This window comes from Phoenix dactylifera, chromosome 2 (assembly GCF_051530095.1).
Source record: "Phoenix dactylifera cultivar Ajwa chromosome 2, Ajwa_hap1_PhDact_Kaust_v1.1, whole genome shotgun sequence".
Lineage (NCBI taxonomy): Eukaryota > Viridiplantae > Streptophyta > Magnoliopsida > Arecales > Arecaceae > Phoenix > Phoenix dactylifera.
Genome location: NC_143191.1, coordinates 58,473,059 through 58,494,988, shown reverse-complemented (window position 1 = coordinate 58,494,988; position 21,930 = coordinate 58,473,059). Strand labels below are relative to the sequence as shown.

The window sequence follows — 21,930 nt, the reverse complement described above, 5'->3', positions numbered from 1 at the left end:
CCCTTCTTCCCTTCTTTCTTCCTACGTTTCCAAAATCTCTTCTTCCTGCGTCTCTACAACCTCTTTCTTCCCTCTTCTCCCTGGAGTAGTCCTCCATCATTTTGTCCAAGATAATAAGCAACATATCGCAAGTAGATATATTGTCTCGAAAGACTTTGCTGCAAGATGATGTGTAGCTCACTACAAGAAAATGTGCGGTATTTTGACTCTGCCACAGGAAAGATGTGGGCATGGCTCAAGATCGATTAGAATAATTGAATATTAGAAAGGATTTGAAATCATGAACAAAGACTTAAATTTTTAAAAAATTTTGATTCGTATATTAGTACTGCATATATATTTATTTTCTGCAAAATATTATCTACTTAATTGCCTGATTTATCTAGCTAAAGTGTTCATTACTTACTGGACTGTCTAGCTCATTATATGATTGCTTACTGAGATCCGAAGAATTAGCTCGACTCGGAGATTTATCATAGGAGAGCGATTAGAGATAATATTTTGATATTTTTATTTAGATTTTTATTGGTTTTGTAATACTTTTAATTTTATCATTTAAATAGAATTTGAACGTTATTAATTTAAATTATTTTTGCTAGATGATCATGATATCATGATTAGATGCCTTGCATGCTTGTGGGGAAAATTTCTTTGAGTGTATGGCGATTATTGCGACCTCCAGCTTGCGATATCGGGGTGGAGGCATGACAACTTTAATACAGGAATTAGGTCTTCCTTAGTAGGTTGCCAAATGGTTTGTGATTTTCTGGACATCTGAAATATGTGAAGTTTTCTTTCAATACAATGTTGTTGGGAACGCGCAAAATATGTCTCTTGGATCGAAGGAATCCTTGGCCAATTACAATAAAATAAACAAACAGGAAACCATCTCTCTTTGTTGTTAATATCTTGGGCACTTTATCCTCTCCTCACAATTCTGAGCCCTATTATTTTCAGCATTGTCCACATCCGATTGTTTTCATCTGCCATGCGTTGAATAAAGATGATCTTTGCATGAATTTGTTATCATTTTGATTTTACAAGCACTAGAAAATACCGACAGATCCTTCTTCTACCCAAAGAAATTAGCGAGGAATTTGTTCTCATGTTCAAATCTTAGCATTCGGGGTTTCTCTCCCTGGAGCATCTGACGTGTTCTTGTTGACCTTACAAATTTAAATGTAGTAATCAAAATGGTGTCATGCTTATGTTTGACGTGGGATGGAGACGGAAGGCGACTCTGAGCACGTAGTTGGGTAGGTGGCCGGCTGGCCCTACGTTAACCTGCTTGTACTCTATTCTGTTATTTTATGTAGTTATAAACTAGGCTTCAAACTGCTGACGCAGCTTCAGGGATTGACTGTTCGCATGCTTCGGGAAGTGGAAATCACCACCATCTTCTACGAACACATATTCCCAGATAAGTCAAACAAGATCTAGATATTGTTATCTCGTCTGGCCGAGTTTTGTAGTATGTTTAACGTGTCATTATCTCTACTGATTACACCCTATGGGATCGATCGAGTCAGAACCCTGTCAATAGGTCTTGGTGAACAACCAATTACCGACCCGGTATCATTGGTTGCTATGTTGGAAACTAAACTGCATTTTGACCATGTATGCTTGTTGATCCTAAAGCTCGGACTACTCTAAACTGTATTACAAAGTATTATAATCCTAGAAGGACGAAGTTGTAAAAAACTATCTATGATAGAGTGGAAAAGTTGATTGTTCAATTTTATAAATGATGTTACAGAATTTTGGAGGATAATTTGGAGAGAGATCGAAAGCATCGGGGGACAGATCGGCAACCCTGGCAGCCTAATTTTTATTTTTGAAGTAACAAACGAACCTCTTTTAAGGACTCATTTTTTGGGAGGAATAAAATTTACCCAAAATTTTCTATTTAAAAAAAAAGTCAAATACAAACACCTAACAAAAGTCACGGTACGATCATTTTGTCTTGCATGCAAAATATTACTACTAATATATAAACAACAATGATTCAAATCTTAGAGAAAGAGGGATTATGGGCAACATATGACACGAAGTAGGTCCTCTACCTATCGTGTTCGGATGGTAAGCGAGGTGAACCGCTGAATCCGCCGAGGGTGCATGATTTGACAATCATTGACCGAGGATTTGAGATGATCCAATAAATTAGCAGGGCATGCGTAACACGGATAGCGCGCGGTAAACTATCAGCATGCGCCAACTGTACCCTCCAACGTACGTCTCTGATTCATTATGATTTCCGGCTCCAGATTAGGAGGAGAATAAAAAACGACGCCAAAAGAAACCGAAACGAAACTTTAGACCGCCGAGGCTCTAGAGGGGCCCACACCGGCACGTATGAGATGGTTTGAGGAAAAGAGGAGAGAGAGGGGGAAAGGGTCCCACAGGCGCACACGAGAATCGTGTGACGGTTCATCAAACCTTCATCTAACCGTCCGTCCGCGTTCGTGATAAAAGTAAAAGGAAGCCCCCGTTGGAACCTTTGAATGCAGGCGATCCAAATTTAGGAGAGCAGAGAGGCCTAAAGCAGAGAGAGGGGTGAAAAAGAAACGGAAAGTATTAAGGAAACGGCGCAAAGCCCCTCCTCTAAAACAGCCGTCACTCATCCTTCCCTTCCCCCCAACTATATTCAAGTCAAAGTCGACCTCCCTTTCCCCTTCTCTCCCCCTTTTAATTATTCCAGCCGTCAGGATACGAACCCGCCGCCCACCCTGTTTCTTTGAGCAATCGAACACCGTAGAGTAGATAGTTTAGTTTCCTCCTCTTGCCTCCAAGAAAGAAAGAAGAGAAAGAGGGAGAGAGAGAGCCGTCAGATGGCGTCGGCGACGATGATGACGGTGGGGGCGCCGGTGTTCCGGTCGGAGTACATGTTCTCGGAGCAGCACGGCGGGTATATAGAGCGCCGGCAGCTCTTCCTTCGCAGCTACCACTTCTCCCGGAAGCAGAGCCCCCGGGAGCGGGTCCGCCGCTCCCTCGTCCGCGTCCGCCGCCTCGTGTGGGTCCGCCTCCGCGCCGCCCGCAGGCTGCCGCGCCTCCTCTGGGTTCGCCTCCGCTCCGCCTGCTGGCCCTCCGCCCCCCGCCGCCGTCGCAGCTTCCAACGCCTCGCGGCCCTCCAGCCCCGTCGATCGAGTGCCAGCTCCAGCGCCGCCGGCGTCAGCGACTGGTCCTCGTAAGGCAACGGCAACTACCAGTAGCCATCGAGAAAGAGAACGAACTAGCAGCAGCAGCCGATCTCAAGGATGATGAAGATGATGAAGTTTCTTCGTTTTTTTTTTCTTTTTGCTTTTTCCATTTCTAATTAATTCAACGCATATCTGCGGCTCAAGTTTACGGTAGAGGACGAGAAATCTTTCTCCTCCTCGTCTGTTGTTTATTAAAGAAAATAGGCTTTTCCCTTTTTTTATTTGGAAGAATTAATATTAACAACCCCCTCACCCCTCCCCGGCGCCACGGCGGCTGCTGCTCGGACGGCCATGGCGAGAAAATTTAGGAAGAATTCCAGATTTCGAATTGACAGCACAGCAGCGGACGCTTGGAATTCAGCGAAAGCAAAAGTTCCGGCAGTCGGCATTTCGTTGAAAGTTTGTGCCCTCGCTTTTTGGGGCAACCCCATCTGGAATCCCGCAAACTCCGATACCAGCCTAGCTGCAGCGGCGGAGTTTCTTCCGTCCCACTTCTTTTACTTTCACATTGATCTACAGGGTTCTTCGGGTCGTATCTTTCGTGCGGGAGAAGGATCGACTCCTTTCTCGGCGTCGACCGTTGGATCGATCCACGCACAGATGTCGAGGCGGCTATGATCCAACGGTGGATTCGCTCGGGGCAAGGTGGAGTCTCCTTTTGCGCGAAAGATGCAACCCATGTGCGCGCGCGATTTCTGATGGCTTGATGACACCATGCATCTTCGGTAATGGAGGTTTTGAATTTGATGTACCGAAGTCCCTTTTTATCATAACGATCTACACTTTAATATCAAATCAAATCTTCTTGCTTGTTGATATAATATTAGAAGAGGCAAAGGTCGATATGGTAACCCGCCAATCCGTACAGGTAATCACATATTCTCGTGGATTAGGGTGCTCTTATTCTCGAGGGAAGAAGAATACAATCTTGCCGCACTTCAGCGAGCTTGCGAACGCCTTGTGGCATTAGCAGTTAGGCTGAAATCGAGAGAAGAACAAAAAGAAGGAAGAAACAAAGGACTGAGGTATGAGGATAAGGATAAGCTATCCTGGAAAGATTAGGCTTCACCAGTAAAGCTTGGGCTGATGCCGCTTGTTCGCGAATGGAACGGAGACAACTTGCATGCTGACGTTAACTCTTTGTTGCCTAGAGTTGCAAGTGAAAGGCATTTTCTTTATATTACATTACAACGAGGGCCCCACGGCAATTCCATCTTATCTCTAATTGCTTGTAATTGAAGCAAGCAACCTGGCTTGCTGGATGAGTACATGTATGGGATTGGGAAGCAATCGGTTGAGATTGTTTGCGACGGAATTAAAATGCGTTGTATGATCCCTAGTTCTTTTCGCGTGCCCTCATGGACAAAATGGGTGTAAAGGCCTTCATTAATCACCGATTCCGTGCATGGCGCATAAAAACCGCTAGGTAAGGGCATGCCAAGCACCACTTGCTTACAATCAAGTTTTCTGGTCCAGTCATGTATAAACTGCAAATGTTGACCCGTAATACGACCCGACCCGACCTGCTTAGACTTGACCCAACTCATTTTAGAGGATCCATGGGGCTGGGTCGGGTCTGAATTTATTGAATTCATATCCAACACGACCCACTTGAAATTTAGATAATTTTGAATTTTTAATCCCACAACCCAACTTGACCCAAATTTATAAAACTATTTGGGCCCGTGGGCTGCAACCTGCAAGCGTGCAATACAAGTTCTGAAGCCATGGATGGATTGACCCGACCTAGACTTGTATTTTTTGGATTGGGACCGGACTCGATCAGACCCGAATGATCCGTTGGGTCAAAACTTGTAGCAGGGGACCTGACCCAACTCGACCCGATCTATCGGGTTGGATCTGCATCCATAATTAGGATCAGATGATGGAGGACCACTGCGGAGAGAATAGAGAAAGAAGAGGAAGGAGGAGAAAGGAGGAGAAAAGAAGAGGAGGAAGAAGAGAAGAGGGGAAGAAAGAGAAGCTAGCTTTTTTATTCAATTCTTCAATGTCCTAATTCATGAGAGGGGTGACCTTTATATAGGCCTTACATCACGTCAATCAATTGACGACATATCAAACTTGAATCCTCAATCAATTGACTAAGTCAACCGATTGATTATATACCAAAATCAATCCAATCACTCGATCCAATTACACGACTTAACAGCTCACCCAATTGACTTGACTAAAACAAAAGCAAATGACCAAATCGACTCAAATACAAAAAATAAAAATAAAACAGACTCAAATGGATCCAATTTGGGCCTGACTCAATCTAGTGGCTCATGATCATCTTCCAGCCACAACGAAGTCAATCTCTGGTGCGAACGCAAGCGAGTGGCTCTGATGGCACAATCGTCTGGATGAACATCTCTGATATCCTCATCAACTCCTTCCACCTGGAAAAAACTCGACCCCGTCGAGTGCAGGTCTGGTCGACTGTCGTACTACTCCAGAAGGTCAGGGTCAAGGCGCTGCAACTCGGCTCGCGAAATCCATGTCACGTTAGATTTTGGTTGGTCTTTCCACCGAACAAGGTAATGTTGGCATCCATTGTTTCTGGTTGACATAACCTGCTCTGCTGCTCATCCAGTATATGCTCTATTTGTTCTTTGCGTGCATAAAATTTTGGAGGTGGCGGCTCAACAATAAGTACTGGGTCAGGGTGATCAATAAAAGCAGGTGTGTCAACAAAGGGGTCAGAATGAATAATTGTTGTCTTTTTGTAAGGGATTAAATCTTTAATATTAAATGTTGCACAATTTCATAGTCATCAGGAAGATCTATAACATATGCATTCAATTTAATTTTCTTTAGGACTATGAATAGACCCGCACTACAAGTTTGTAGTTTCTTGAACGTTCCGGAAGAAAGTTGTTCATGCCTAATTCTTACCGTGACATAATTTTCCACACTTAGCCCTTGATAACGTTTGTGCAAATCAGCAAGAAATTTATATTTTAAGTTATTAGAGTTAATGCGTTTGCTAATCTGTAGATGTGATGCAAAGGACTGTGCAGACTCAGACACTCTATATTGATGAATCATGAGGATTAGGTCTACGGCGGCAGGGTGCTCCAAGCTGGACCCCACACTGTTAACTCGAGCTACAAGGGCAAACACGGGTAATTGGCTCTCGATATCTTTCACTATCCCTTTCGACATAGTGATGTGAAGTGGTTTGTTTGTACCTAGGTCAATAGTTTTCCTTTGGAAATCATTCTGGACAAATTCTAATCCGATGTGTTCGTTATCAAAGTCTTCTACATAATCTTTTATATTTGGTTCATAGACTTCTTCGATATATTCGACCTCTTGGTTCCCAGCTTCTGGTTCAGTAATCATATATGTCTTAGTGGAACATTGAGATACTATGTGGCCGAATTATTGACACTTAGAACATTAGGTTTGGTTCCTAGGGATATGGGGAAGGACTATAGGTGGTGCGGCCAAACCGATTTCAGGCTGGGTTGCAATGGGGTTGGTAGTTTAGGGGTCCTAAAATTTCACATGAACTCGCGGACTTCTTATTTGGTTTCTTCCATTTTAGCTCATATGGCAGTGAATTGGTCCTGGAGGAATTTCAGAACTTCGGAATCCATGGTAGCTAAGAAGACTTTAGGTTGATCGGCCTCGTACTCCTTGTCACTATGCATGCAATGATAATACTATATATGATGATGTGAAATGCAATGTTAATACCGAACCCTAGCTTAATGATTTCAATTGATACTAAAAGATGATGCAGGACAACCTATTAATACACCCTACTATGATTTTAGAGATCAACAAGCTTTCATAAAAGTAACTTAAAATTGAAATGTTGCTGATTTTTACGTCGGTTACTTCGGAGTTAAGCTATGAGATTGATCAATTTAAGAAATTAGGTTGCAATCAAGTATTACGGTTGTTCTGATCCTAAATAATCTGATTGTAGAATGTTGAGAAACGACCCATCGCTAGGGTGTGCCAATTTAATATTAAGATTTTTTTTAAAGGCAAATAGGATGGGTTTGGTAGTAGATGTTCTAGGTTCTGCAATTTTGACAGTAAGGTAAATTTTCAAAAATATGGCTATCATGCAAGAGAACTAAAACATAATTAAATGAACAAGCCCAAGAGAAGTAGAAACCTATCATCTGTCATGGAGCAACGACCAGAATTACTCGGAGGCTGGGACGCCGATCAGGGACGCAGTGCAGCTGATGGGCTCTTCAGTTGTTGCAGTTAGGGTCGAATCCAGTCAACTCAGCAGGCTTGATTGCAATTTCTAGGAGCAAACTAGGTCGTAGGCTTGAAAATCGAGGAGAAAAGGAGAGGTGGCATAGCCCCTAAAGAAGAAAAGACTATTGAAGTAGGCTCCCCCGTGGTGGCAACAGCCTGCTGGCTTGGGCCTGTGAGGGGGAGGTCGGAATAGGCCCTGCGGCGGTGGTATGGGCCTATTGGCTAGCCCATGGGGAGGAAGCCGGGGTGGGCCCGACACTTAGTGGTACGGCTCGCTGGCTTGGGCCTGTGAGGAAGAAGTCGGGTGGGGGGTGTTGCAGTGCGAGGGGTTTGGGGAGAGAGGTGGGGGGTGTTGTAGTGGAAAAGGGGTTTGGGGAGTTTTGGGGGTGGGGGTGTTGTAGTGGAAAGGGGTTTGGGGAGTTTTTGGGGTGGGGGTGTGGTGGTGTGAATGGGGTCGGGAGGAAAAATTGGGTCGGTTGTGTTGAGTTGGTGTGAATAGGGGGTTGCCGGGGGGGGGGGGGGGGGGGTGGGGGTGTTTTGGTGTGAAAGGAGTTTGGAGTCGGCGGATGGTACTAATGTGCCATGGGGATTCGATAGGCAGGGTCGGCGGTGCTAGGGCATGGATGTCGGCGACGGTGGGAGAAACACGGTGGGCGTCGGTGTGCATCGAGGGAAGAGGCGGAGTGGTGTGGGAGGGGGAGCTCGGGCGAGTGTGTGTGTCCCCTCGGGCTCGAGAATGAGGAGGCTCGAGGAACAGAGGACTCGGTGGGGATCCAGGGCGACGAGCGGCGGCGGTGGCGGAGGAGGAGCGAGGTGTGACGGCGGTTGGGTGGCTGCGGCGCGGCAACGACAGCGGTGCGGCGGCGCAGGGTGAGGCGGAAGCGGTGGGGGTGACGGCGGTGTGGAGCAGGCGACGGGAGAAGATGAACAGGTACTTTTCTTTCCTTTTTTTGGTTGGCACGTGCAGTCACGTGCAGATTTTTTTTTAGCAGCACGTGCGGTCACATAAGGATTTTTTTTTTTGACTCTTTACGAGTTCAGTTATCAGGCGCAACCCACTCTGATACCCGTTATCGCCAGCACGTGCAGCTCACATGCACGATTTTTTTTTGGGACCCAGATTACTGGGTTTTAGGTTAACAGGCTTGACACTTACCTGTTGTTGCCCAAGGTGACAACCCAAGAGGGGGGGTGAATTGGGTTGTCTAAAAATTATGTTCCCTAATTTTTACTTTGAATAGACTGCAGCAGAATAATAGGATGTTATTTACTTAAGCTCTAGGCGATTACAAGTAAAGCAGTGGAAGATTAAGCTAGAGCAATTATACTATGGCTTTAGGGTGCAATTGATCTAAAATTAACTTATAGTTGTATGATCAATCTTAATCTATGTGTATGGTAAGAATGGAGTGGAAGCTAAGCAAATCACTTATAACTCTATAGAAAACAAAGCTAGAGATATTACACAATCAAGCATGAATGGAAGGCATGAAATACAAGAGATAAGACATCACAAACACAAAGATGTATAGTGGTTCGGTGCACCCCAGTACCTACATCCACTCCCCAAGACCTCTTGGGAATTTCACTATAATCCCTTAGATTACAGTCGGTTGTTTTACAAGCTCACAACCCAACTTGTTGTTTTGCGAGATCACAACGAACTCGGTCGGTTTTCACAGGCTCACCGACTAGAACCAACCGATTGTTTTCACGGGCTCACAATCCAACCCAGTTGGTTTTCCCAAAGGCTCACCAACCACAACCTTACAATGATTGTTTTCCGGGTTCACAATCAACCCAGTTGGTTTTCCCCAAAGGCTCACCAACCACAACCTTACAACGTTGGTTTTTCCCTTTGGCTCACCAACAAACCTTATCCCCTTGATTCAATCCCTTGATTGAATCAAGTTACAAGATATTAGAACAAGAGTTTAAATCAAATACAAGCTTCTCAAATAAGCAAATATAGCAAATGTAAATAAGTAAAGAAAAGAGAAGAAGCCCTCAAACTAATTTGTAGATGGAGGAACTCGGCTTCTTCTTCACTTGCCCCTCTTCTGATTTTGCACGAAGTAGAGGATCTCCGAGGCAGCACACGGATGGAGAGGAAGCTTTGGGATTCACTTGGATGCTCTTCTTCTCTCTATTTTACTTTGAATGGCCCTTTTGTGCTTATGGGAGATTTCCCTTGTAATCTCGTTGGAATCTCTTTCCTAAATGATCTCTCCCACTTCCATGAGTTCTCCCCTAGCTCTCTTCTTATTTTTATAGCTTTAGATGGCGTGGAAACAAGAATATAGCTGTTAGAGACAAGAAAAAGAGCCGTTGGACACAGTCTGCATTTCCTGACAATGTTACCGTTGGGATCGGAGTCGACTCGCGCGATCAGGAGTCGGCTCGCCTGTTGCAGGAGTCGGCTCGTGTTTTACCGGAGACGACTCGGCCACTGTTCCAAATTTGAATTAATGTGCTTGCCTCGACTGGGAGTCGACTCGTCTTAACCTGGAGTCGACTCGCCAACTTCTGGAGCTGACTTGGCAATTTCGGAGTCGTCTCATCCACTGAAGTCCGTGGATCCAATTTTGAATTTTGTCCTCTCGAGTCGACTCGACTGTCCTGGGAGTCGACTCGAATCTCAGAGCCCGAACTCCCGATCCTCTGTCTTTTGGCTCGTCCAGTCTTGGAGTCGACTCGAACTTCCTTGGAGTCGACTCGGCTCTCAGTTTCTGAAAATTAGTCTTCTGTGTCTTTGGTGAAGTGCTGCCTTAGAGTCGACTCGAGCTGTCTGGGAGTCGACTCGAATCTCAGAGTCAGCAAATTAGTCTTCTGTCTTCTTTGGGGTCGCGGTGTCTCGGAGTCGACTCGTGCAATGCGGGAGTCGACTCGAATCTCAGAGTCCAGAAACTGCCCTCTGATTTTTTCTTTATGTACCGCTGAGAGTCGACTCTTGCTTTCTTTGGAGTCGACCTGCCAACCATCGGAGTCGACTCGCGTTCCACTGGAGTCGACTCGAATTTCAGACCCGAAAACTGCTCTCTGACTTTTCTGCCTGTGACTCCTAGGAGTCGACTCATACTTCCCCGGAGTCGACTCGGTAAACATTGGAGTCGACTCGAATTCCTCAGGAGTCGACTCGAAGACTATTCTTTTGAATTTTTTCTTTGATTTTACTCCTCCAATTTGAATCCTTTGAACTTTAAGCTTGGGCCAATAAATTGTAGCTTTCTTCCAACTTGAGAGCTTTGGAGGCCTTCTTGTGTTCTCCCAACTTGCTATGTTCCTTGCAAAATAAAAATCTTTCTCCTTGCAACATAAACATTAGTATCTATACTTCAAGGTTTTGTGATCATCAAAATCAATCTATGAATCAATCTTTGGGTCATCAATCTCCCCCTTTTTGATGATGACAAAACTTGGAGTATATGCAATATAAAAGATATTGTTTTCTAGAAGTAATACATAGCTAAGTTGCATGAAGTAGAAAACATATATATTTAAAAAACATACTTCATGATAATGCTTTAGATTTAATCAGCTTAACACAATCAACATATTTCAATTTAAGCTGATTTGTATTCAATTCAAAGCATAAAGGCATTATGAGCATATACTTAGATATTTCTCCCCCTTTTTGACAACATCAAAAAGATAGTGAAACATTAAGCACAAAGATCAGAATGCTCATATATTTCTTTTCCTTATTGTACTCTGATTTGCAAGTCAAATTATTGCAAGGATATGAATCATATAACTCAAGGCAATAATATTAGAATCAGATTAATGAGCATAGATCAGAGCCAATTAAGATAATTTCAGAGCAGAACACATCGAATGTGATACCACAGATAGTTTTCTAAGCAAGTGTAGGTGGAATCTTTCTTAAGTTAATTCAAGAAGTACCACACGAATGGAAATCTAACCTCTCTTCAATAATAAGTATGAAAGCTTGTTCATTTAGGACCTTTTGCCCAATCTATTAAGTATTTTATCAACCATGAGAGCAAATTAATTAATTCTCTTAATGACTTCAAGGTTCTTTTATGATAATAGGAGCATTGGGGCACAAATATCAAAATATACATTCATGCAATTTTTGATACATCTTAGAACTCTTTTAAAGACTTTCTTTTATTTCTTTAGAAAATAAGCACAATTTGATACATAAAATAATGAATTTGCACAAAATTGAAGTTCCAAAAAGCAAGCCAATTAGAGCTCATTAGTGAAGTTTAAAAAAAAAGATTTTCTAAGAGATACTCAAAAAAATTTAACACATTATTCTCCTCCTTTTTCATTAAATTAGAGGCTCTTAAGATTTGCAATTTGGTTTAAGAGTGATGCATGAGATATACTAACCAAATAACACGCCTCAAGGTGTATCATAAAGATTTTCAGATTTAAATTTCAGATGATACATATTGGAGAGTATTAGAATCACTTTTCATTTAGTATTCTTTCTCTCTCCTTTAGTTATAGATTTATGCGATTAAGTTCCATAAGACCTCTCCTTCTGAAATTTTCTTTCTCCCCCTCAATTGATCATTCCATTTAAGAGTTTAGAATCCTAAGATAATGTTCAATAAAATTGTCAATCTCAAAAATATATTTTCTATAAGTTTCAGCTTATTTTCATAAGATTCAAGGTTTGAGATAAGACAACCTTTATAGAACTCATCTCAAGGGATAAACTTATAATTAAAGCAAGTATTGTAATATAAGGAGGTTCATCAAAATCAAGGTATGCATCAAAATAAAGTGTCTTTGGGATAGGATACTGAATATCTAAAGCTCCCCCTCAAAAGATGCATTCTTCTTTAATCATTTTAAATTGTTGAATTTCAGATTTTAGTGATAAACGTGAATAACACTGAAATTCTGTAATATCAAGAATGTAGAGTGATCTAGAATTATTCAGAATTTATGGTAATCACTCTTTCTAATCCTTTAAGAACAAGTTATGCTTTCTCCTAATCTTAGAGAAAATGTATAAAAGTATTAATCAGAAAATGATTCAATTGAAGCTCAATTTCTTTCAAAAGCATTTACATTTTCTTTCTTTTAGAGTCATTTGAGTGAACTGAAATATTTCTAGTTTTAAGATCATTCACTCTATTGATATTCTGATGGAAATCTTTAAGAATGTAGGAGAGAAAAACATATAGATGATCATTGAGGTATATATATTTATAGAACTCAATTTCTTAATCATAGTTTTTCACCAATGTATTCATGAAACACAATAAATCTTTTTAATATCAAAATAAAATCATATATTTAGAAATTTTTGTTTGCAATCAAGATCATCGAAAGACACATCATTTGGACCAATATTAGTACACTTTGAAGATAAGAAATGATATGTTTCGGATGCGTATCGGAGCAATCAACCAAAGGCATCAGAATTAATTCTGTTTTTCTTACATTAAGATTTTATTTAGAAATCATATTGAGTTTAAGCTTGCATACAAAATCAGATTCTGAATTACATAGGATTTTCAATTGAGGCTTTCAAAATCATAATTTGAGATATGTATCTTCCACATTATAGCTCATCTTAAATCATTACGATTGAAAATACATATTTCAAACATATAAGAGCATATTCAGAATCTTTGTATTAAATGTTGAGTTTTGGTACGAATTTGAACATTATATACCAAATTTAGGCAAGTTGAAGGATAGAACAAAATCAATTTATTTTCCCTAAATAGAGATATCCTTCTCTTCTCCTTTATTCAACTTTCAGGTTTTAATGATGATTGTTAACAACCAATCTGAAAATTTCTTTTCAATAATGCCAAACAAAAATTTTATGTAATATTCCAAACATTCAATCAAGTTGTCCAAGCATGGAGCATTACAAAATATTGAGAACCCATAAATCAAGACATCATACCATATGCAAAATATATCATGTGTTGAGTCATGCATTAAAATACTAAGAACAAGCATGTCAAGAATCAAAATCTATTCCTTTTCAAATAAACTCTCCCTATTTATATATAATCTTGCACTGATTTCATCCTTAAAGTATGTTTTCAAGTGTTTAAAAAATTGACTTGATTCTTCTTATATACTTTTATTAACTTTGTCTTTCATTTTTACTTTCTTATGCTCTATATTCTATTTGCTCCCTATCCGGTGGAGTTGGGAAGGGGCACGAGGTACTACCACTAGCCTCTCTCTTGTGCCGTCCCTAATATGCCCTACACCGAATAGTTGGGTCAAATAGTGCCGGGTACTACCACTAGCCTCCCCATTGGCACCATCCCTATGATGAGCAATATATAAAGGTTAAAATGTTCACTCCAAACTCTCCCTGTTTGAGTGTAATTAATTATAGATTTTATCCCTTCCAAATGTGCCGAATATATTATGCTTGTTTTGCTTTTCCTTAAGATTGAAGTACTTGCCTTTGCTCAGATTTTTCATCTCTTGAACAATGTCCATTTTCTTTTCTTTATCTCTCTCTCTTTTTGTCATTCTCAAGTAATTTACATGAAAGAGTAGAATAAAGAGATAATCTTAAGTATCATATAGATGTATATTATACAAACAACATTTTCATTGTGCTCAAGGATTCATAACTTCTCACAAGTTATTTTACATCAAAATTTTAAGCATATACTTGTGTATTTCATGGTTATGACATAGGCAAAGATATATTTTAGTTTGGGCAAACCATGAAATAATTTCTAAAAGTATAAGTCAGTCAATACACATATAGACATGATATCAAAAATTAATAATTAAAGAATTTAATCATGCCATAATAAGATTTAAGTTACTGACTTTGCTCAACTAATTTGTGAGAAAGGTATCTAAATTACCTATTCATTATATGTTCTTCAAGCCAAACTAGATTTCTTATGTGTGAACTTTTGGCTGAAGAAGATCCTCTCTCTTGTTTGCATGTGAATCTTTAGTGTATCTTACATGAAGATATCCTTCAAGTTGAAATTTCTCATTTTTCTTTCTTGAAGGAAGGTCATTAGTTTCTTTAAGATACAAAGCATTCATCCAATATATATATTTTTAACTAGATGACTCAATATAAGATATGACAATAGTTGCATGTTGAGTCACTTTACTCAAGAGATTGCCTAAATATAAGCAAGCACATATCACTTGAACTAAAGAAATAGTTTCATTAACCAAGATAGTTCAAGGACAAGCATGTGAGGCAATGGAAAGATTTATCAAGGTCAAATCAATTTCTTATTTCCAAAATCAATTTAGTTTAGATTCTATTTACTTAAGATAATTATCAAAAGGATATGTTAGCTAGGTTCTAATCAACTTATTTTAAACGGTTGTTTCTTTCAAAATTCAGATTATGACGTATTTGTTATCAATAAAATATGATTAATTAAAGCTAGATTGAAGTCTTGCACAAGGTCACATAATGAGCATACAATCTGGTCTACTAGCTGTATGATAAAATAATTATTCTATCATGCTTCAATACAGCTTTAAACAATAGCTCTACTTTACTCATCCTTTACAATTTCTACAAGATGGGGTCATAGATATACCTTCTTCACGCCAATCTTCTATAAGAGTTTTCTTGTGGACTAACGTTGGTCAATGAAGATCCCCTTTCCTGTTTGTCTTAATTTGGAGTTTGAGAGAAGATGTTAATTCATTCATCATATTTCAAACTCACCTTGCAATATAACTATTCATATAAATTTTCATTGGTAGAACAAAAATGATGCCATCAATGTGTGCTATGAGCAAGCAAGATATCATAGACTCTTCTTTTTGATGCATAGATTTATCACTATTACTTTCTATCAACAAGGTTACCTAAGCTTTTATATATCAAGCTTTTGATGCTTGTTTTAAATCACATATTGCTTTATCATATATGTAATGTGTAATTTTTAAATATGGTGGTTATTTGACATAGATCTACTTTTTAATGAAATAACCACATAGGAGTGAATTCTACACATTCATTTGACAGAATATAAAGCTCATGAGTCAAGCAAATGATAGTGGTGATCTTTACTTTTAATCATGCAAGAATCAAGATCTATTTCATCTTTTCTTGATTCAGTCTTTTAGTAGTTATCAATTTTTCTTCATTAAGTGCATTTCTGAAAAACTCAATTTTGTTATAATTATTAACAAGTTTTCAGATTGTTATATGTAAAAGATTAACCATATATAATTTGATCTTAGTATCTTGACAATAAATCATTAGTCTCATAGAGAATAAGACGACTTGATATTTTTGCAACTAAAATCTTTTCATTGAATATTCTATATGCATTGCTTGATGAATGATATCCAAGGATAGACATATCTCTATCAGATTTGGCATTATTTTTCATAAGAACATATCAAGCATAACATGTACGACTGAAAAATATGAAAGATATGCAATGGTTCATTTTCCATTTTTCAGAAGATCAAAAGGAGTTTTCATCAAAAATAGATCTAAATAGAAATCATATGTATGACAAGCAGTGATGATAGTTTTTTTTTTTAAAAATCATTTAAGTAGATGACTATCATACACAATTGTCTTTTTCATTTCTTCAAGAATTCTATTAATCCTATTTTACTTAAGGTGTCCTTGGTGCTGAAAATATTATTTTTCTGTGCACAACTTAACACAAAATTGGTTTTCAATTACTATGCCATGATTTCATAGTTTGCAAACCTTTATCATTTGATCGCTTTTTGTGAGTTTGTGCCAATGCAGAAAATATTTTAATTTGAGAGCCAAGAACAAGGCTAATGTAAGCTTTTGAAAAAATTAGTGTTGGAAACAACATCTCTAGATTTAGAAATTATTTTTGTTTGTTTCCTTAGTTAGCATGCATAGTAAGACTTTGACCTTTAAGAGGATAATCTAAGTAAGCCTATGGCAAGGTCTTTTGAGATTAAGTACATACTAGCATGAGCTGATTTCATATGCCAAATATGGTTTCTTTAATCTTGGTATTCATAGTGCATATATTCAAAAGCATACCAAGTACACATTATCATATCTATGATCAACAAACAATAATGCCATAGATAAAAACTCTCAATCAAGCATATAGAGAATTCATAGAGTTATTCTTAATAAGTTGATTAATCATTTAGCACCTTATCCACTAGTGAGTAAAATGAAATGATTTGATTATATTTCCAAAAGTATTTTCTATATCACAAAATTGATCACTACTAGCAAATCATATCAAATACTAAAGCACAAATAATGATGAGATGCAAGAATTACTGATTTCATTATTATTTTTTTGTTAATAACTTTTTAAGTTTCTTTATGTTCCATGGGTACCTTGGTACACCTATGTGTACATCCTCATTTTTTCATTTTGGGTACCCAAGCTTGCTTGAGTCCTTGAGAGTTAGGACATATGGTTCCTTTTGGAACCCATATCTGTTTAATAGTAATAACTTTACCATTTGATTTAATTATACTAGAACGATAGGTAAAGTTGTTATTCCCATCCTTTTCATTTTTGAAATAAGTTATCTTATTTAATGGTTTGCTTGGTAAATTGATAACCTTTTTCTCTAGAGATTTATGGCTAAGTGAAGGAGTCAAGCTAAATTTTGATTTATCAAAATCAGCATGTTGACTTTCAAACATCATTTTTAATCTTTCTGAGCTTACGGTGAATTTGTTAATGCAAGATTTTAATTGATTAATTTCTTCGCTTAAGTTTTGATTTTATTTAATTAAGCTATGATTTTTCTGAATCAATTCTTCTGACAATGACCTTAAGCATTCATTTTCAGAATTTAGTTTCTCTTGTATTTCATCATTAGAATTTCTTTCTTTTGAAATTTTCAGATTTAGTTTCTTAAGATTTTTATTCTTTACAGCTAATTTTCTACATTCACCATACAAATCATGAAAAGCATTTAATAATTCATCATAAGAAAATTCTTCTTGAAAATTATTTGATGTAAGAGTAGATTCAGTTTTTACCTTGTCTTCTTGTGCCATAAAGCACAAGTCAGTTACCTCTTGTAGTTTCTTGGAGCTAATATCATCATTGTTGCTCCTAACCTTTATTTTTTGGCTTGACTCTTTCTTGGTCAAGGCTTTCTTCCTTTTTATCTCTTTCTTCCTTTCTTCTTGCTTCCTCTTTTTCCTTGTCTTTAGGAAGCTAATTTGCCTCGGAGTCGACTCGGACCTTATTGGAGTCGACTCGGCTAGCTTGGGAGTCGATGTAATAACCCCAAATTTTTTTTTTTATATATAAAAAGGGATAGAATAGTCCTTTAAAATTGATATAAGGGGTAAAATTGGAAGGAATCAAAAGTTAATGGCATAACCGTAGATATGTTGAAGTGTTAGGGGCAAAACGGGAATTTAATAATATTAAACAAAGGGTGAATAGTGTCTTGATGTGATTTAATTGGAGGGTTTGAGCTGGCTTTTGGAATCAAACCGAGAGAAAGAGGGAGGGGGTTCTCAGGCGTGAAACAGAGGAAAGAAAGAAAGAAAAAGAGAAGAAGAAGAAGAAGAAAGAAGAAGAGGAAGGGGATTCAAGGAGGAAAGGGATCCCGGTTGCACTTCCAGCTGAAGGGAAAAACGTAGATCTCCTTCCCCTCTACGCAAGGACCTCGATTTCCAAAAAGAAAAAGGTAAATATCCATCCCTATCTAGTCTTTTGATGACATTAGGCTATACAAAGGATGGATATAGTCTAGAGGGGTCGGATAAGGGTTGTAGAGGCGGTTAAAAGAGGAAGAATCGGATTTTGACAAATTTTTCCGGCACTACGGAAAAACTGTGTCGAAGTCCCAACTTCGGCGAATTATTTAGGGGGTCAAACGACCTCCGATAGTAATGCATGTTACTCTTTGGAATCCCCTATGAGTGTAGAATGTTAGGTAAAAATTTCATCAAATCTGGAGTTTGGAAAGTGGATCAAACCCGGGATGAAGTAACCGGCTGTCGGTCCGGGTTACTGTTCATCCGAGTGGGAAAATAAGAAATTTTATGCCAAAATAGGGTATTAAGCCTAGATTAGGCTAAGAGAAACCTTGTACTCATGCAAGGGAGTCCCTAATACATATAAATGGTAAGTTAATTAATTAAAAAGAAAAAGAAGAAAGAAAAGAAAAGATTTAGGGAATGGGGGAGTTGAATCAATTAAAGTTCCCTATATTATAATTGGCACGTAGATTATAGCCCTTGATACAAAACTAAATGTATTGTAAATGCATGTCACAGTTGGGCAAGAAGCTAGGGAACAAGAGGAAGAAGTCCCCTGCTGCCTACTGTAAAATTCTAGAGGCGTATCGAGGCCGTGCCGGATTGACAGGTGAGTGGGAGTCATGTACTTTGCACCATGAGCATTCTTAATTCATTTTCATGAATGTCGCCAAGTGTGAATTGATTCCACTTGTGCATATTGACTGATATTGTAGTAGATTCCTCTATAATCTTGATTCTCCATGCTTGATTATTCTGTACATGCATTTGAGGGAACATTGAGAGGAATTACGAGGGGTTGATGAGTAATCAAATTGATTCCGAATTGTGAAATGATTTCTTTTGTAAATTGATTTCAATTCCTCTATTTCAAAGATTTGTAGAGCCCATTTCAGTGGTATATTGAGTTGCATTGCACACCCTTGACCCCTCACTCCCAACCCTGATGTTAGTTTATGATTGGGTCGGAGTCGAGTGAGTGGTAGTCTTAATTATGCTCCTTTTAGTAGAGTATTGGGAGGGTGCATTATGGCATTCATGCATGGCTTGACAGTATCTGCAGGACACCTATAGTCGATGGGGTTGAACATCGGCCTTTGTGCACATAGTAGCCTTCTGGGTGGGCGGAGCCCAGTCCCTTCCTAGGGGGGGACACGGCCCTATGCGTAGGATCGGTCGGTCCTACGACTTATATTCTGCTTGCCGCCGGGCATAGTAAGACCCCGCGAGGTGCAGTATGGCTTTCCGCGGATGTAGAATTCCCGCGAGGTGCCGTTTAGTATGTAGATGTGAGATGGATTTCTGTTCTGGATACTGGCCAGCATTTACATGATCAGTGTGGTATCTTATCCTGCATATGCATGTGACAGTGGGGAGTTGTTGCTGGTTCGCCTGGGGCGTAAAACCCACCTCCCGACAGCTGTCTAGTGATGATTTACATATTGGTGTGGTGTCATATTCGATATATGCATATGGCAGTAGGGAGTTGTTGCTGGTTCGCCTGGGGCGTAAAACCCACCTCCCGATAGCTGTCTAGTGATGATTTCAGCATATTGACACCTGATTTGTATGTTCCAGCATTATGATCTGTTGAGCATATTCATGAGTAGCATATATGTTTACTTGATTATTCCATATATGCTTCAGATGAGTTGATATTGATTGTGGTGATATTGATGATTTACTCCATATTCTCTATGTTGAGATCATGTTCATCTTGTTATTGATCTTGAGATTTCATCTCGAGCCATGATTATATTCTGTCTCATGTGCATAGTACTCTCTACTCCACTCACTGAGTATTTATATACTCACTCCCCAGTTTGGTGTTTTTGATTGCAGGGCAGGTATTGTATAGAGAGGAGCAGGGTTAGAGATTGCCTGCTAGCTGTGCCGCTCCATAGTATAGTACAATGTAGATAGAGGTTTATACCCTTTTGGTGTATTATAAACCTTCTGTTGTATATAGTGTATAGTTACAGTCATAGATCCTGTTGTGGATATGGGTTTGACCATGGATGGAATGGGAACCAGATTTTTATATAGATGAGTTATATGCCTGAGATGATATATTGATATATATTGTCCAGGTTCATTATGTGACAGATTATGTGATTGCTGCTCTGACAGGTAGTGTTGTTGTATGTATTGAAATAATCCTGACAGGTCACTATAGAAAAAGTGATCATTTTGTGCATGTATCATGCCAAATTTTTCAAGATTTATTGATGATTGATAGGTAGTAGGGTTCTACGCGGTGGCTGGTGGCCTTATGCCTACCCGCACCCTAGGACCGTCGCGGCGGCCCGCCGGGAATGGGGGCGGGGGTCGTGACAAAGCTTGATATCAGAGCAAAGGTTAAGAAGAGTCCTGTCAGAGCAATAGGATGAGTCAGGATTAAGTATAGGATTATACTATGGAGCATAGGATTTTTCTGTATGTTATTTTATGAGTCATTTACAACTCAGTAAAATATATCATGACTCAGTGTGTAACGACCATCCTCTCTTTTTGACTTTTTTAGAGAGATATAAAGAATACCTCCAAGGAGAGGACCTGCTCGTCCTGGAAGGAGGATGGAGCCAGATATAGCATTGGATGCGGGTTTTGCACATGTCGAGCCCCAAAGAGAAAAACCTCCTCCTACTGATAGACGGAGGGTTGATGATCAAAGAGATGTAGGAAGTAGAGATGCATTGATGGAACAGTTACTGGCGGAGAATCAGGCTCTGAGGGAGCAGATTGCTCGGGAAAAATCTCCTGCCCCGTCAGTAGTATCCATCCCACCTCCTGTACCTGTGCCAAGAAGTTTGGCCAGGCGGGCTCTAAATGATGAGGGGATTACTGTACAAGAATTTCTGAGGCTTAGAACCCCGGAGTTTAAGGGGGAAGAAGGTGAAGATCAAGGTGAAGATCCTCAAAGATTCCTGGAGGAGACTGAAAAGATGATACGGAGACTGCCCTGTTCTGATGCAAGAGCTATAGAACTTGTAGGGCTTACAATGAAGGAAGATGCCTGGGACTGGTACCAGAGGCATATGGAGGACAGATTGTACAGTAGGAATCCTCCAACCTGGGAAGAGTTCAGGCAAGCAGTGATGGATGAGTTTTTGTCTCCGGCTGAGAGGCAAAATCGGGCTCTTTAGTTTGAGAGGCTGAAGCAGATGCCCGGAATGAGCGTATCTGAGTACGCTCGTGAGTTCACTAGATTGGAGAAGTATGCTCCTTACATCATCCCCACTGAAGCTGCAAGGATAGAAAGATTCAGGCGAGGTCTGATTTCTCCACTTTATAATGCAGTACTGGCAGTAGAGGTCCCCACCTTGTCTAGGCTGATAGATAAAGCAAAACAGTGGGAGACCAGAAACAAAGAAGAAAGAGCTGAAAGAGAACAGCGAAAAATGAGTGTGGGGAAGGAGCAAAGCAGTAAAGATAGATCTGAGGGAGTAGATCTCTCGGAGGGCCCGACGGAGCAGTCTGTACGCTCAGCTCCACCTACCCCACGTAAGAGGAAATGGAGGGAAAGAGGTCAATCACAAGATACTTTTCTACCATCAGTACCTCTTCCTCCAGTCACTATGGCCAGAACTGAATCTAGGTTTCAATCATGGCCAGTGTGTGGCATATGTGGGAAGCAGCACCCTGGCAGATGCAGAATGGGTCAGGGAGTGTGCTACAGATGTGGACAGCCGGGTCATTTTGCCAGAGAATGCCTGCAGGGTGCCACCCAGCAGTTTGTGCCTTTGGCATCCTACCCTTCTGTGCAGATGGACAGGCCTAGTAGTAGGGGGCCTGTAGGCAGAGGCAGAGGTCAGA

General features: G+C 39.8%; 1 protein-coding gene and 1 long non-coding RNA gene across 2 annotated transcripts; both read left to right on the top strand.

Moving 5' to 3' along the window:
• Window positions 1-2,493: 2,493 nt before the first annotated feature.
• Window positions 2,494-4,530, top strand: LOC103713461 (uncharacterized). The gene is made up of 2 exons (XM_026807117.4): window positions 2,494-3,922; window positions 4,066-4,530. The coding sequence occupies exon 1, from the start codon at window positions 2,829-2,831 to the stop codon at window positions 3,186-3,188; it is 360 nt and encodes a 119-aa protein (XP_026662918.2). The 5' UTR covers window positions 2,494-2,828; the 3' UTR covers window positions 3,189-3,922; window positions 4,066-4,530.
• A 13,331-nt stretch (window positions 4,531-17,861) lies between these two features.
• LOC149768474 (uncharacterized) lies at window positions 17,862-21,162 on the top strand. The gene is made up of 2 exons (XR_016399669.1): window positions 17,862-18,041; window positions 18,634-21,162. It is a non-coding gene; the product is annotated as an uncharacterized LOC149768474 (long non-coding RNA).
• Window positions 21,163-21,930: the final 768 nt, after the last annotated feature.

Coding starts and splice junctions, on each gene's coding strand:
- LOC103713461 (XM_026807117.4), top strand. CDS start 2,829: ATGGCGTCGGCGACGATGATGACGGTGGGGGCGCCGGTGTTCCGGTCG.